Genomic DNA, 17,424 nt, shown 5'->3' on the forward strand with positions numbered 1-17,424 from the left:
ACTGACTGACTAACTAACAAACAAACTTGTGCTATCCTTGCCCAGTGAAGGGCTACCACAATTTTTACTACTACACTGTGGCCGTGATTTATGCGGGATGCCCTGCATTTTCTTTCAACATCTGTCAGTGCAAATTGGGTTCTCTGGTGTGGAGCTCTATTTTCGCTACCCCACTGCACTCCCCCCCCCATGTGGGCAGTAGCCCACCCCTGCTTGCCACCCATGGTGGTGCATTAAATGCCCTTGGAATAGATATATTTGCAGAGGGACTAAATGAACGCCAGTCAGAAATTAGATCCAAATCTGCAAAAGTCTAATTGCTCAGTCTGCCTTTCATCCTTAATGGACTACATGCTGAATCTAATGCCCCGTAACTGTGGGTATTTATTTTTTTACAATTCACTTTAATTAATTAATTAATTTATTATTTATTTATTCAATTTTTATGCCGCCCTTCTCCTTAGACTCAGAGCGGCTTACAACATGTTAGCAATAGCACTTTTTAACAGAGCCAGCATATTGCCCCCACAATCCGGGTCTTGATTTTACCCACCTCGGAAGGATGGAAGGCTGAGTCAACCTTGAGCCGGTGATGAGATTTGAACCGCTGATCTTCAGATCTACAGTCAGCTTCAGTGGCCTGCAGTACAGCACCCTACCTGCTGCGCCCCCCCCACTCCCGGCTCCTTATATCAGAAGTACAAGCGCAACAGGAGATGTTAAGAGGCCTAAGCTCTTTTCAGGGTAATTATGTTGCTTCCAGGGACGCCTTGAGTCAGTGGCTAAGACGCTGAGCTTCTTGATCAAAAGATAGGCAGTTCAGAGGTTCGAATCCTTAGTGCCATGTAATGCACTAATGAGCTCTAGTTACTTGTCTCAGCTTCTGCCAACTTTGCAGTTCAAAAGCATGTTAAAAATGCAAGTAGAAAAATAGGTACCACCTTTGGTGAGAAGGGAACAGCATTCCGTGTGCCTTTGGAGTTTAATCATGCCTGCTACATGACCAAGGAGATGTCTTCGGACAGTGCTGGCTCTTCGGCTTTGAAACAGAGATGAGCACCGCCCCCTAGAGTCAGGAATGGCTAGCATATATGTGCGAGGGGAACTTTTACCTTAATATTACTTTCCTAAGTGGAATTTTGGAGATTGTTCCAAGCATTATTCAATATTAATTGGAATGTTGAAATGGACATCAAGAAAAAACTAGTGTATAGAAAGCCATTTCAGTACTGTATTGATGCTTGATCATTCTGAAAATTCATGAATCCATCTTTTTTCTTTCATATACTGACGAGTTCAAGCCCTTGTGCTTAAGCTAGCATGTGATTGCTTATTTGGACTGTTATACAAATTTAATTGTTGTACTGTCCAGGCTATTGTGTGTGCACAAATTATTGCTTACTCTGATGTGTGATGAAACTACTCAGAGGTGGTTCACTCGTTACAGAAGTTTTCATTTTATCTGAACATCTTCACAAACTTTGAGAAGACTCTTATTTAGTTTTAATGCAAACTATGGTTGTGATTGTAAATGTCTCTTGCCTTTCCCCTTACCCCATAACGTTTTCTCAATAAGGTCATCTCTTCACAGTTTGCATTATCAAAGTTTCCCACGCTTCAGTAATATCTCCAGACCTTTTGAAGGAACTCTTCCCATGGGGTTTTTCTAGGTCAGGAAGTGAGGGCAGCCAGGGAAGGTGCAGAGTGATGGAGAAATGTGGAACAGAAAAACAGCCACCCAAAATAGTGAAATGATCAACTCATGAAAATAAAAAGCACCACCAAAATAAATTCTAAAAAATTCAAAACACGCTAAAGCTTGGGCTGATGCAATCCTGGCAATAAAACTCCAGGATGGTCTTCTTGTGCCAATTTTGTTTTTTCCTAGTTTATTCCTTTAAAAATTATAACCTGTTGTTAACCCATGCAGTTAACCATGGCGTGTCTCGGGCGTGGCTTGGTGGGTGTGGCAGGGGAAGGATATTACAAAATTGCCATTTCCTTCTGCACACACGTTGCCATTTTTACTAACTAATCGGTGATCCCAGTCATATCGACTGCAGGCCATTACTGGTCAGAACCTGCTGAAACCCACCCCTGTGTTAGCCATTCTTGAAATATTTAGCAACCTTGGCTAAAATAATAAAAAGGAGCCTGGAAAATGAGAACCTTCTATTTTATTGAAACATTTAAACTTAACAACTGCAATTAACAACAGTGGCAAGAAAAGTCCTAAAATGACTTTAACCCTAACTTAACAAAACTCTCACTTAGCAACATAAATTTTGGGTTCAATTGTAGTCATAACTCTACCTGCACTACATTCATGCTCTAAGGAGGAGCTATGGTTTCTCCATGATAGCCTCCGGATACATTGACCTGCAGACTCTCCTCTCCTCTCCCTCCCCTCCCCTCCCTCCTTTCCCTTCCATTTCATTTCCTGCTGAAATAAGGGTAATGGACTCGGAACACTAACTATTGACTACTGAGATTAGACCTCATGCAGAAGAAAGCTCAAAGTGGAGCCAGCGAAATTAAGAAGGTCTGTTTTGGAAGAAGTAGCCCAGAGAAATATGCAGGACAGGAATGTGATTCCATTGTCTTGTTTTTGTTTTGCGCTGTCCTGGTGTCACACATGTATTAACAAACAGAGCAATCAAAGAAGTGAGAAATTGTGCTTGGCAGAACCCCATCTAAAGCAAACAAGTCCAACTCACAGGGTGCACCCGGTCATCTCTGCCTTCCACCCTGAGAGTGAGAAGAGGCATTGGCAGCTGTATATTCCTTTGTATTCTATACATCTGTTTTCTTTATGCAGCCTTACTGCCTTCCTTTCTTTTTCCTTCTTCTTCCTTCACAGTCCTTCCTTCCTTGTCCTGCTTTTCTCCCCTATATTCAATTTCTTTTCTAACAGTGGTGAAATCTATTTACCTTCCCTACTGGTTCGGAAGTGTGCGCTTTGCATGTGCTCCACTCACATGTGGGCGTTTTTTCACCCCTGCGCATGCACAAACAGAGCAATGCACATGCACAGAAGCTTTAAAAAAAGAAAATGGCGTTGTCCCGGCAGGTCGGCAGAGCCCAGCGCTGCCAGTGCTATCAAGGAGCTGCTGATACTGTTCTACAGAGGAATTATTGGAGAACTGTAGGAAAAATTAGTATCTGGTTGACTACAGTTCATAACCAACTCTGTCAATAAATTGGAACTTGGAAGAAGGCTAAAGTCTGAACTCTGATTTATGTTATTTGGAACACTGACAGTATGACTGTAACTTTGTTGCTTGCATCTTTACAATTTATATTGACTGGTTCATAATACTATTTGATTGCTTATTTATACCCAGACTATCATTAAGTGTTGTACCTTATGTTTCTTGATGAACATATTTTGTCTTTTTATGTACACTATGAGCATAAGCACCAAAAACAAATTTCTTGTGTGTCCAATTACACTTGACCAATAAAAAATTCTATTTTATTCTATTCTATTCTATTCTATTCCATTCTACTCCCAGTTCTAATTCTATTCTCCAAACCATTTGTGGCGGCCATCAGGCCAAACTAGTTGCATTTCACCTGTTCTCTAACCTTTCCTTCCTCCCTTCTCTCTTTCTGATTGAAGTCCAGTGGAGAGCAGCCCAAGCACCCCATTATTAATCTGTATTTATTTTCAGTAAATACATTGCAAATAGAGTGATTAAATACAATTACTCCTTGGATTAAGCACTTTTTTCCTAGAGGAAAGCCATTTCAGCACCCCATTCTGCCCCATTTGATTTCCATAGCACAATGTGAATCCTTTGGTCACAGAAAAAAATTTCAAGGTCCACATCTTGAACCAGGAATCAATAAGTTCTCTTTGTAAGTCAAAATATTTTCTAAATTCTATTGATGGATGGAAGCACTTCAATTATTTCTTATTGCCAATCCCTGTTTTGATCGAAACACAAAATATCTGATTTTCAGATGTCTGGGCACTAAAGGAGAAAGGCAGCAGAATCAGGAAATATATTTCTGAGGACATAAACTGAAGAAGAGAGATGATTCAACACCCGTTTCCCACAATTGTCCAAACAAATGTTGGGAGGGAAAGGAATGGGATTCCTGCTTCCATGTGGCCCTGCAGGGATCCATCACCTGCTTGAATCATACAGGATGATTGCCTCTAGTTATATATTTGATCACCATCAAGAAATGACACCGGCCAAGTCATAGAACAACTCAAAGAAATAGTGCAAGATGGGAAGATGTGCAGAAACCTGGCCCATAGAATCACCAAATGTCAGATACATCTGAATGCATATCATCATCAACACCATCACCATGCATTTGATTAAATTGATATCTGTTTCCTGCACATGTATCATTATGGATTTTCCAAAAAAATTCCTTACAGAATTTCCTTTCATTATTTTCCCTTTGATGCTTAAGCAAGGCGTCCTCCTTTTGTCAACTGACTCTGTTCCCAGACAGTATGGGAAAATATGTACAGCATTCCCAGTTTATTCACTATTATAAACAGAGACATTTCAGAGTTTTCGACTATCACTAAGGCCACCATTCTATGTTTCCTGCTTAACTTGCAAATAATTCCCATTGAACTCGGTAAGACTTATTTCCATGAAGAGGATCACAAAATCAAAGCGGACTTTTTGTTTTTTAAAATATATTTACTTCCATTGCACTGCTGAGTATGGAATCCAGAGGCTTTAGAATGAGCCTGGACAAGAACAGAACATGTTGTCCCCATACAAAGAGAAGCACACATACATACAAGAACAGTTTCTCAAGGGGAAAAATGTTCCATCATGGGAAAATCAGATACAATGAATGGACCATGTTTACATAAGAGCTTGGAAGGTATTGTGGTATTGGCTGTTTGCAAAATGATAACTATTAGTAATACATCAAAATAGAAATATTGCATGCTATTATTGTGCAGAAATCTGCCTTCCAATTTCCCAGAGCTGATTCTTTTTTTTTAAATCTCCCATGAAAAACATTTCTGTTTGTTCAGCTCGTTTTCATGATGATTTTGAATTCAATCAGATTATTTCTTAAAACATATTTTATTGTTATTAATAATTTAGAATATGTTATTTCTGGCTCGTTTGTCCATCATTTCCAGGAAGGAAGGAAGGAAAGGGAGGGAGGGAAGGAGGGAGGGAGGGAGGGAGGGAAGGAGGAAGGAAGGAAGGAAGGAAGGAAGGAAGGAAGGAAGGAAGGAAGGAAAATTTTGAAAAAGTTTGGACTACTGTTCTGCTTTTGCAATAATGACATTCAAAATCTCTTGGAAATTTTGAAGATTGAAAGTTGTTACAGCTAATTACCCTTCATTAACAACAAAGTAATCTCCACATCTAATGAAGAATAGCTAAATAGATATTTGCCATCTCCTGTTCCTCTATTCTTTATGTTTTCAATGCAATAGCCATGGTGAAATAATGCCATTATAACCCAGAAGCATTCCAAATAATATGTAAAGCAGGGAGGGGGGAAATTCTGTCAAACAATTTTATTGGGCTGCATATTTCTGACTGCAGACGTTCAACTTGTAAAAACCATTTGAATCTAAGCAAAAGAGCTTTTGCCAGCTTCCAGCTTTAAAGAGAAATGTTATTGGTCTCACAAGGGAATGACAAATGTTTATAGGGGAAAATCCCATCCAGGAAGAATGCATTGAATTTAGCCTGTGCTTAAGTGTTACTCTTATATTGTAAATCTATTAAATAAGTAATGGGTCTCAAACAATAATAACACTTGAAAACTTCACTGTTAAGTCATTCTTTTGCCAGCAGTTTAGAAAGCCTATCACTTACTATGCTGATAATGCTTTCCCCTGATTTAAACCCATATGCTCTGCTGTGCATTCAGAGGACACTTTACAGAACAAATGCATAATACAGCGATGAGAGGAGTCCAGAAAGCTTTAAGTGTATGGCTATATTTAGAAAATGTTTGATCACTAAGCTTGTCAATTGAAAGAAAGCAATGGACAATAAATATATTTATGAGGGTCTGAAGTTTTGTGTGTCCACGTGCCTGCTTAAAAAAACATCCCATCAAAGCAAAACTAAGTGATAAGAGGTCTGTATACCTAGAGCAGTGTTGCCAGTGATGGCTACCAAAATGTTTACTACCACACTGTGGGCGTGGCTTATGTATTTTCTTTCAGTATCTTTCAGTGTAAATTGGGTGGAGCTCCATTTTCGCTACCCCACTGCGTTCTCCCCATCTGAGCAGTAGCCTACCCCAAACTTTTGACATATGTGTACCCCTTCTATAATTTTCGTAACGCCTAGTACCCTTTGTCAAAAAAAAAAATGGATGTATTTTAATAACAATCAAAATATATTTATTTTTTTCTATTTTTGGTACATACACAAAATAATAATAAATGAAAAATATAATTCATACTAAAGTATAAATAAAAGTTATATTATAAACAACATTTATTTGGATCAATGAGTAGGATGAAATTGTTTGGGCTGAGATGACAGATCATCATAATTTGGTTCCCTGGTTGTTAATTTTAATCTGAGATGTGGAACCACATCCAATAGTCTGTTCCTTTTTTTTTTACTTAATGTCTACAAATGCTGAAAAAGCAACTTCACATAAATATGAAGTTGGAAAAGGCAAGATGCATTTCAGAACTTTTTCTGACACGTATCCCCCACCAAACTCTTTCCATACCACACTAACCTAGAGCAATGTATAATGAGCAATAAAATATAATTTCAGGGTTACTGTACGACATAAGTTATTTCATAATTCAACCAATTTCATTTTAGGATAACTCAGAATACATTACTGAGTCAGACTGGGGTTGTGTGTGTCAGAAAAGCCCATATTACAATTAGTACTATACCAAGTTCTATGTGGCAATTTTTCAGGATTTTTGCCTCTTTATAAAAGGGGGGTCTATTATTCTCAGGTTACTTGAATGTTGCTATCAAACTTCTCTTTGTGGTATTTTTGAACTAATTTGATGGAGGAAATGGAGGGTGCTACAACTGCTTTTCCCGATCTTTCCATCACTCCAAAGTCTCCCTGGTTACCTACATTTTTCCCACGGCAGGATATTCTCCATGAAATCTACTTCAAGAGTTTAATTAAAGGGTAAGATGCCAGAGCGGCTACCAACTGTGGAGAGATGACTGTACAGAGAAAGTGATGACATTTCACACATTCCATGACTTTAGTGAGAATTGGTAGAAAAACATGTAGGTGTTTGTCTTGCATTGCATTGCATTGGTTACAACCTTTGTGTTCAAGTTCTCCAAGCTAGAGAGACACAAAGGCTCCAAGTTTTAGGTATGGTGGAGAAGGATTACAAGAGAAGTAAATTCAAAGTCTTTGACCAACAAGCAAATTCCTCCTGTATATGTAGACATGCATCTTTTTCATTCATTCATATATTTATTGCAAATATATTTTCTAGCCTTCAGCTGGGATGAGCTACTGCTGTCACAAAAACATCGGAGCCTCCTGATGCTCTGGCATTCTCCAAGAACATAACATTTGTTCTGTAAAGATACCCTAAAGAGCCTGGAATGCTTATCCTGCAACAGAGCATGAATCCCTCAGAAATAAGCCTCTGCCCTTTGTTTTCATGTCCTTATTTGATGATTCCTTTTCCAACCAACTTGTCCAGGAGCACTCACAAACTTGTAAAAAGGAGTTGAGTCATGTTACTTGCAGACATTCTTTCCAACTAATCTGGATGTTTCCTGCCATGACCCTCATCATGCATGAAACAAAAGAGAAGAAGCATCCACCTTGGGTCCACCCTGGAAACATCTTAATTTGCAAGAGCCAAGTTATTTATGCAAATTAAGTTGTTGTTGTTGTTGTTGTTGTTTAATTGCTAAGTCAATCCAGACTCTGTCAGGGTCCTCTGTCCTTCACTGTGTCCAGTAGCCTGCTCAAACTCATGTTGGTTGCATCAGTGACACTATCAAACCATCTCATCCTCTTCCCTTTGCCTTCAATCTTGCCCAGTCTGAGGGTTTTTTCCAGGGAGACCTATCCCCTCTCCTCATTTGGTGGTCAAAACATTTGAGCTTCTGCTTCGGGATCTTTCCTTCCAAAGGACAGTCAATGTTGATTTCCTTTAGGATAGGCAATCTAATCAATTTCCTGAACCATACTAGACGTTAATTTGAAGGTGTCACTGCTTCTCCACCAACCCCTCTAGAGCAGGTTGCCCCCTTCTAGTTTTGAGAGGACTAGAACTCCCAGATTTTTTTTGCTGGGAAATAATGTTTGGCATTTCCATTCCTGGCATATCGGTCAGGTCAGGTTATGCATCAGCTTGAAAGTGTGGACCCAGCTTGAAGATGGTCCTCTGCCATCCTGATCCCAATTGAAATCAGGTTCCTTGTTCCTCGCCTCCCCCACCCTCCAAATGTGATGGGGAGATGAACAAATCTGTGTTGGGGCAGTTGATTGCATCTATGGAGGGGAGAAAAGGTTACCTCCTCTTATTCACAGCCAGATGTTACTACTGAATGACATTGGATCCCCAAAAGCTTAACATCAGGTTTAAGGGGAGGTTGGGGCGGCGGGGAGAACCCTGCAGCTGCCAAAAACTAAAGGTCTTTTTTCCCAGTTGTGTTCTAGAGACTAGGGACTAACCTGCATTCAACTGCTGCATCAGGACGTGACCGCAAGTTTGATTGTGTTACTTCTGGACTGCGGTGTAAAATTGGTTTCTCTCCCTAAGACAGGGCAAAACTGTCGCGAGGGTGTTTTCGCCGTCTGCTGCTGTAGTGGACTCGGGTCATTCTCCCGATTGCTTGGGTTTTGGGAGAAAACAGCTTCCCAGCTCAACCAAGTCAGTTAAATCTGCAGTAGAAGCTGAACTCGGATCCCATTTCTGCGTCTCCGACTCGGGATCACTTAGGACGGGGCTTCGAGCATTGAATAAACTCAGCCCGTGGCGTCGTTTTCAGTAGCCTGGGGAGGCATTGCGGGGCGACCAGAGAGAGCCCGGGAGAGGAATCCCCCCCCCCCCACTTCCGTCTTCCCTTGCTCAGGGATAGGTGACCGCGGTGGAAGCTCGCTGCAGGTTCGGTGGAATCTTCCCACGCACGGAAACTTTCGATTTTATCAGAGGGTGGGGAGAGGGAGAGAGCCACCCCCCCCAAACATGGCAATTGAGCAGAAGGGGAGCGATTGAGCGGAATTTGAGGTGACACTTAGCCGGCCAGACCTTTCCCCCAGGGCGGTAAGGGTTTGAACTCGGATGTTTATTTATTTTATTTTATTTAATTTTATTTATTTATTTTGTCAAGTACATGTTGGTGGTATACAAAGGTACAATAATATTTATATACGTGACACCAGTAAAAAAGAAACATTAGGACAGGGAACGGAAGGCACTCTGTTACATTTATGCACGCCCCTTACTGACCTCTTAGGAATCGGGAGAGGTCAACGGTGGATAGTCTAAGGGTAAAGTTTTGGGAGTTAGGTGATGATACTACAGAGTCTGGTAGTGGGTTCCATGCATCAGGTACTCGGTTACTAAAGTCTGGTTTAGAGCGGTTTACTTTGAGTTTGTATTGTGTGCTCGAGTGTTGTTGTGGTTGAAGCTGACGTAATCATTGACAGGAAGAACGTTGTAGCAGATGATTTTTGGGGTTATGCTTAGGTTGTCGTAGTTCTAAGCTTTCTAAACCTAGAATTGTAAGTCTAATTGCGTAGGGTATTCTGTTGCCAGTAGAGGAGTGGATGACTCTTCTAATAAGTATCTCTGGACATTTTCTAGAGTGTTTATGTCCGAAATGTGGTGTTGGTTCCAGAAAGATGAGCTGTATTCAAGGATTGGTTTACGACCTGTTTGCACCACAATCTCTCCACCCCACCCCACCCCAAGTCCCCACAAGACCCAGACCTAAATGTGTTGGCCGCCCACGCCAAAAGAGAGCGGAACAGAGACCGCGAGGGCGGCCAAGTTACAACCCTTCCACCTTCGTCCTCGGCCTGCCTGGCCCTGGATGGGAGCTGTCCTAGCGAGAAGTGGGCGCCCAAAAGAGGCCATCAGTACAAAACGAATTTTCAGGGCTCGGGAAAACGAGTTTGGTGAGCGGCGGACATCGATTGTCAAAAACGCTGTGTGAACGCGGCCGCTCTTCCTCCGTCCACTTCCGTCACCCCGGACCTTGGAAAGGGGCAGAGGTGGGGTGCTAAGGTGGAAGGGTGACGTGTGCTCGCCCCCCGTGGCTCTGAGTGTTAGCGGAGTCCAGCGCAATTTTGTTATTGCATCTGGGCAGGTAGCGAAATCGCGCGTGGTGCGCCACGGGCAATAAGGACATGAAAATAAAGGGCAGAGGCTTATTCTGAGGGATTCGTGCTCTGTGGCAGGATAAGCATTCCACGCTCTTTAGGACAGTGTTTCCCAACCTTGGCAACTTGAAGATATCTGGACTTCAACTCCCAGAATTCCTCAGCCAGCATTGGCTGGCTGGGGAATTCTGGGAGTTGAAGTCCAGATATCTTCAAGTTGCCAAAGTTGGGAAACTCTGCTTTAGGATATCAATACAGAACAAATGTTACGTTCTTGGAGAATGCCAGAGCATCAGGAGGCTCCAATGTTTTTGTGACAGCAGTAGCTCATCCCAGCTGAAGGCTAGAAAATACATTTGCAACAAATATATGAATAAATCTCATTGATGCATGTCTACATGTACAGGAGGAATTTGCTTGTTGGTCAAAAACTTTGCATTTACTTCTCTTGTAATCCTTCTCCACCATAACTAAAGCTGGGAGCCTTTGTGTCTCTCTAGTTTGGAGAATTTGAACACAAAGGTTGTAACAAATGCAATGCAAACAAACAAACAAACAAATAAGATGCATGTCTACATATACCTGCCCAGGTGCAGTAGCATAATTGCGCTGGACTCCGCTGGCACTCAGAGCCGGGAGGGGTATCACACATCAGGGTTCCACCTTAGCAGCCCACCTCTGGAAAGGGACCAGGAAGCCTAGGAACCGAGGGAGGTCGCCGGGGCCGGTTGGAGGAAGGGACGACCCTCGCCAATGGCACTGCTTTGGGCGGCGCGTGGGGGCATAGGAGCCGGGGAAGCTAAAGCGAAGCGTAACTTTTAATTCTGCCCAGCTTGCATTGCTCCACAGAGTGAGCGCCAAGGGCAGCGGGAGGAAAAGGAGTTCTGCAGCTTGGGAAGGTCGGGACGTGGCGGCTCAATTTCCGCCCAGGATGGCAGAGGCTTTGCACCAAAGCAAGTCCAAAGCTCTTTTTGCCAGGCGGTAGGGCGAGCGGTTTCCCTGCGGCGGAGGGGAGGACGGAGGCCCCGGAGAACCAGAGACCAACGCCCGCGTCCCGCCTCTGGCTCCTGCGCCTTTAAGAACTCCTCCTCTGAGCAGTGCCCACCGAGGGGAGGGCGGTGCTGCCCCTCCGAGGCGCCTTCAGTCTTCCCCCGAGCAGGGGCTGGGCGGCGGATTGAGCCTTTAAGCGGCCGCCGGTGGGGGGGTCCGGTGCGTCTGGCGAGTGCACTCCGGCCGCGATCCCCGCGGAGGAGAGCTGCTTTGGGCGGACTCCGGGCGTCCGGAGGACGGCGAGCCAGGTGCTTTCCCCTGCCAGCCTGCCCTCTCTGCCATGGCTCCCCCGTGGCCCCCCAACGGGACGTGGCCGGGGGCGGAGGAGCCAGCGGGTCCGGGGGGCAACGGCACCAATTGCTCTGGGACGGAAAGCAGCCTCAGCCAGCAGGGGGCGCTCGGAGCTGCCCTCAGCCTAGCCGTGCTGGTGACGGTGGCCGGCAACCTGCTGGTGGTGGTGGCCATTGCTAAGACCCCCCGCCTGCAGACCATGACCAACGTCTTCATCACTTCTCTGGCCTGCGCTGACCTCATCATGGGGCTTCTGGTGGTGCCTCCAGGGGCCACCCTGGTTCTGAGCGGCCGCTGGTTGTATGGCACTACCGTCTGCGAGCTGTGGACCTCGGTGGATGTGCTGTGTGTGACGGCCAGCATTGAGACCCTGTGTGTCATTGCCGTGGACCGATACTTGGCCATCACAGCCCCGCTGAAGTATGAGATGCTGATGACCAAGAGCCGAGCCCGGGGGGTGGTCTGCCTGGTGTGGGCCGTGGCTGCCTTCATCTCTTTCTTGCCTATCATGAACCACTGGTGGCGGGATGGGGCGGACGAGGAAGCCCTGCGCTGTTACACGGATCCTCTGTGCTGTGACTTTGTCACCAACATGCCCTACGCCATCTTGTCTTCTATCATCTCTTTCTACGTGCCTCTGCTGGTCATGATTTTTGTCTACGCCCGGGTCTTTGCCATCGCTACCAGGCAACTTCACGCCATTGAAAAGGACAAGGGGAGGTTCCTTCAGGATGCATCCAAGGGCTTCCGCCGTAGGAGGCCCTCCCGTGTCCTGCTTGCCATCAAGGAGCACAAAGCCCTGAAGACTTTGGGCATCATCATTGGTGTCTTCACCCTCTGTTGGCTGCCCTTCTTTGTGGCCAACATCATCAAGGTCTTCGCGAAATCCTTCGTCCCTGCCCCACTTTTTCGCTTCTTCAACTGGCTGGGCTATGTCAACTCAGCTTTCAACCCCATCATCTACTGCCGCAGCCCTGACTTCAGGTGTGCCTTCAAAAAACTCTTGCGCTGCCCAAGGAGATCGGATTCCCAGCTTCATGCTTTCTCCAAGGACCTGCAGAGATGCCTCTGTGCCTTCAGCTCCAGGGAGAGCAAGCCCATTGCTACAGTTCCCAGGGAGGAGGAAGAGGAGGAGGAGGAAGAAGAGGAGGACTTGGCCACTGGCAGCACTAGCAGTGGCTCCAGTAACAGGACCGAGGAAACAAAGCATTTGTATCTGCCCAGCAATGGGCACAGTTGTACACCGCGTCCCCTGGGGGAAACCCAGCTCCAAGGCACCCAGATCACTTTGTGTCCACAGCTGGAAGAGTAGGTGTTGGGAATGGTAGTGGGGATGATGACCTGACTAGACATTGAATGGCATCTGAGGGGGACAGGGGATGGATAGAAAGAGTCCAAAATTGTTTTCGGGAAGGGTCTACATTTCTTCTCCTCTAACTTGCTACAAAGAAACTGGAAGGGTTGTGAAAGTGTTTCCTATTAGAATCCTTTACTTGCTTGCTTTGGAAGCAAAGTCTCAACTATTTTCACTGAGACTTGCTCTCTAATAAGTGTGTTCAGAAGAGGATTTGCAACTATCTTAGGAATGACCAATGAATCCTGTTGTAGCTGTTTCAGTTACTGGACTGTGATCTGAGCTGGTTATATCTCAGGTGCAAAACATACCTTGTATGCTGGAGCCAGAATCAAGTGACAAGGGGATAGGACATCCTAAGGTTATCAGAACTGGGCTGCAGAATTCCAGATACCTACTAGAAGAGATGCAGAAAGCCCAACTCTTTGCTGCTATACAGTCAGGTTTTTGATTTATTTTTATATCGGAGTTATGCCAACACTAGGAAATCTTTCCTTTTGGCCATTAATAGCCAGTGCCGATGATCCTGGCTTAGGCAGATAATCTAACCTACTATATAGTAGCTTTCATTACTGTGTCTCTGTTGCAGCTGCAAACTCTGTTTGATTTCCTTTTCAGAAATGGACTGATAGCTTTCAGACACCGAGCAGGAGCTCATTTTTTAGTTTCTCCTTTTCCACATGAAATACTGAGGTGTTATTAAGCTCATTTTCAGAAATGGACATTCCCCTTTGTGGTTTTTGCAGGAAAAATATCCCAACAGTTCAGAATCTAAATATCCTAGCCATAAAACCTAGGGCATCACCTAGCTTGAAGGTTGTTCTCGTCAGACAGTATTTCTGATATGTGGGGAATGTTAAAGGAAGACAAACTTGTCTTTTCTTATGTGTTGCATTGACATTTGTTTTTTAATTTAAGGGCTAGAATTTGACTTAACCTGCTAAGCACCCTATCCAATAGAACAGTATTTCCCAACCTTGGCAACTTGAAGATATTTGGACTTCAACTCCCAGAATTCCCTAGCCAGCATTCGCTGGCTGGGGAATTCTGGGAGTTGAAGTCCAAATATCTTCAAGTTGCCAAGGTTGGGAAACACTGCAATAGAAAGATCAATTCGGCTCCACTTGGGTGGTGATCATTTTGGTGAGCCATGAGAGCAGAAGGGTAAGGGAGAGTTGGGGGAAGAAGTGAAGTGGGTTGGGGGAGGCCGATGGCAGCAGACATGAAGGTCGCCATACCTCAGCCTTCTCCAACTGCTACCCTCCAGTTGTAAAGTTCTTAGTGTTGCTATTGGGTTGCATTGCTAGTGACTCTGCCCTTTAAAAACAACCAATGCATTTAACAGACTGAATCTTGAAAGGAAAACCTTACCAGAAGTGGAAGAGAGAAATATTTTTTATTTGTATTTATTTTATTACTAGCAGCTGTAAACCTGCTACCAACGTCAAGAGAGATGATAGGATCAAGTCTTAGTACACAATTCATACACTGGACTCCCAATGTCCCTTTTTCTTTCTAAAGGCAAAACCTCCGATATCCGGGGATATAGAAGGCAGTGTTTTCTCATAACCCCTTTTAGGAAACACCCCACCCCCTGCTAATTTGGGTGAACGGGCTTCTCCAGAGACAGGTTCATGCTGCTTGTGAAATTCTCAGCAGCCAAGCAGATTTGGAGGTAGCAGATTGGGGAAGATTGGTTCCTAACAGAGTGTCCCACAGGGATGTTTGGGATCGGTAGCTTTTCGGGAGAGAGAATAACTTGCCCCATCTTTGCCTTAGATACAGATAACTAATTGCACTGTTCCTCCATCGCATTGTGGGGAGATGGAGAAGTGACCTACCATAGCTGTCGGCCTTGGCTGCTTTTCCATCTTCCTTCACTGCCAAACCAGATAGGGAAGAAGAAAAACCAAGTTTCTCTGGCAACTTCTGTTCAAAGCAAGCTACTATGGTGTTTCTCAAAGGCAGCTGCTGCTTGGCCCAGCCTAGTAGCCAACAGACTCTTTGTATTTTGCCTCTTTTTCTGGATGGGCAAATGTTGGTCATTGTGTGGAAGATAAAAAGTGTGCCTGTCTGCTTTTATTTTATGTGCAACAGAAGGTGGTGGCCGAAGTTGCCTTAAACTGTTGCAGTCTGGGTGTTCTCCTATTCAGCCTTCTAGCCAGCTAAATGCCCTCTTTCAGGATACTCTAATCTTTTCTAGCATCCCACTGTCATTGCTTATGCCTTTACTTGTTTGATTAATTTACAGCCAAAGACCCAATATAAGTCCAGAAGAATAAGCTGTTTACAGAAAGAGAGTAGTGATGAGATTCTAGCAACCCTCTGCAAAAATAGAATAAAAAGAAAGAGAAAGGATATAGAAGGTTGACACTCTTAACAGCAAACCTGGAATCTACTAACTGCAAATGCAATTGAGCAAAACTTGGTTACTGTCCCGGAAATTTCAGTGGAGAAGTCAGCAAGTAGTTTCAAACCAGGCCACACAGTAAAGTAAAATATGATTTACTAATTTCAGTTGTGAAGTTGGAATAAGTGCAAAAATGTCCTTCATGATGGATGTTTTGTATTATGGTATTAAGCCAGCCTTTATACATAAAATACACAAAAGAGATGTTATTATACCTCTCTTTGATCAGTACTGACACAGCTATTAAACATTCTCAACCCAGACTGCAATTTTTCAGAAGATATTCGTTAATATACCCTTTAAAGATTTCTTTTCTTTTTTTGCAAAATTTGGTGCTCACCCCTGAAATCTATTTAAATGCAGATTTTGGCTACTGTTTTGGCTACCTAAGGATCTTCTACCTTTATCCAAAAGATCTGGAAAGTGTAGGACAACTAAAACAAAAAGGTCTGCACCAGAGGCAGCCTAATTCTTAATTAATCAGAAGTCAAACATGTAACATTTCAAACTAATTCCTAGAGGCATTCAGTTAGCTCAAACAAGGACAAAATGGATTTTCAAATGAGCCTTTTAAAAAATGGTTTGCATAATAGGAATTTATACTGCCAATATTGACTAGATTTGCACATTATGTTAAATTGGGCTTTATTCTGATAAGCCATGATTTGTTGTGGCTGAATTCAGACATGCTAAACTAAAGCTAAAAGCTTAATGTGAGCTTAACAAAGGATAGCAAAGCCTTTTTATCTGCAGAAGCTTCTATGTTTTTCTTCCTTGGCTTTTCCAGCTTAGAGATTAAAAGTAAAATCCAAAAAAGTAGAACAGACTGGGCTAGATGGAGGAGTGTGATCTGGTAAATGTTCTTTCTTATCTTCTTCAGCTGCAGAATCCCATCACCCCCAGCCTGGAGCTACCTGCCTGACCTAATGCAGTACAAATCTCCATGTTCTGCATCTGAAGGCAACTTTCTGACAACCCTTCATCCTCTCTCCTCCTCACTAAGCAAAATTTGCCCTTCCAGGTGTTTTTCATATGGTTTGGGTTCCAGCAAGGATGTTTATAAAGGGAATTCAAGTGTGCAGAAATTGTATCCGTTTTGCATTTCCTTCTTAAATGTACATCTCTGCTCTATTCAAAATTGACAGTGGATTTTATTAAAGATTGTCCATTTTCCCAGTTCAAGTTTTATTAAAATTATAATTGTGGTAAGATTAGTTATGTGTAGCATTTCATTTCATGCCACAATGGCCTTTATGACCACTTCTAGCAAATGTGACCAATCAAAAAAATCATGGTGAACAAAACTTACATAGCATGCATGGTATGTGAATTCTATTTACGAAGTGGTGTCTTCGTCCAAATCTACCCATCTAGGCCCATTTTACATGTTGTGTAACACTTCATTGCAAGATTTCTTGAGGGTTCAGATGAAGGGCAAGTACTGAATTGAGAATTTGGGCAAGCAACAAAGATTACCAATTCTCAAAGTATTTTCTCTAGATTCAAAACCATCTGCTGTACCTTTAGCAAATGTGCTAACACACATCTTTTAAAGATAAGTATCCTGTTATACAGTACATTGTTTGGTTCAGACATCATATTATAACATTAGCCCCACTGGTGAAATCCAATTTTTTTTTTTTTACTACCAGTGCTGTGAGTATGGCTTGGTGAGTATGGCAGGGGAAGGATACTGCAAAATCTCCATTCCTTCCCCACTCCAGGGGAAGGATACTACAAAATCTCCATTCCCACCCCTTTCTGGGGGCAGCCAGAGGTGGTCTTTTCCGATTCTCCAGACTACTCCAAATTTCCACTACCAGTTCTCCAGAACCTGACAGAACCCCTGATTACACCCCCCCCTCTTATAAATATCTGGTCTACAGTAGTTGAAAATAGCATTCCAAAGCAACTTAAATGGCATTATCTGGAAATACCCTGCACTGAATGGCAGGTATGCAAAGTTTGTCCTCTGCTCTTATGAGCTACAAGTGATACATATGTGAACCAGGGGTGGGCCGCTGCC

At 43.4% G+C, this 17,424-nt stretch overlaps 1 protein-coding gene across 1 annotated transcript; it reads left to right on the top strand.

Annotated features, from left to right (window-relative positions):
* The first annotated feature begins 11,484 nt into the window (after positions 1–11,484).
* ADRB3 (adrenoceptor beta 3) lies at positions 11,485–16,597 on the top strand. Its single transcript, XM_070765304.1, is given in 3 exon segments — positions 11,485–12,942; positions 16,279–16,384; positions 16,387–16,597. Coding segments are annotated over 3 exon segments (1,500 nt in total). The 5' UTR covers positions 11,485–11,623; the 3' UTR covers positions 16,462–16,597.
* Positions 16,598–17,424: the final 827 nt, after the last annotated feature.

The sequence above is a fragment of the Erythrolamprus reginae genome, chromosome 12 (genome assembly GCF_031021105.1).
Source record: "Erythrolamprus reginae isolate rEryReg1 chromosome 12, rEryReg1.hap1, whole genome shotgun sequence".
In the NCBI taxonomy this organism is placed as follows: Eukaryota; Metazoa; Chordata; class Lepidosauria; order Squamata; family Dipsadidae; genus Erythrolamprus; species Erythrolamprus reginae.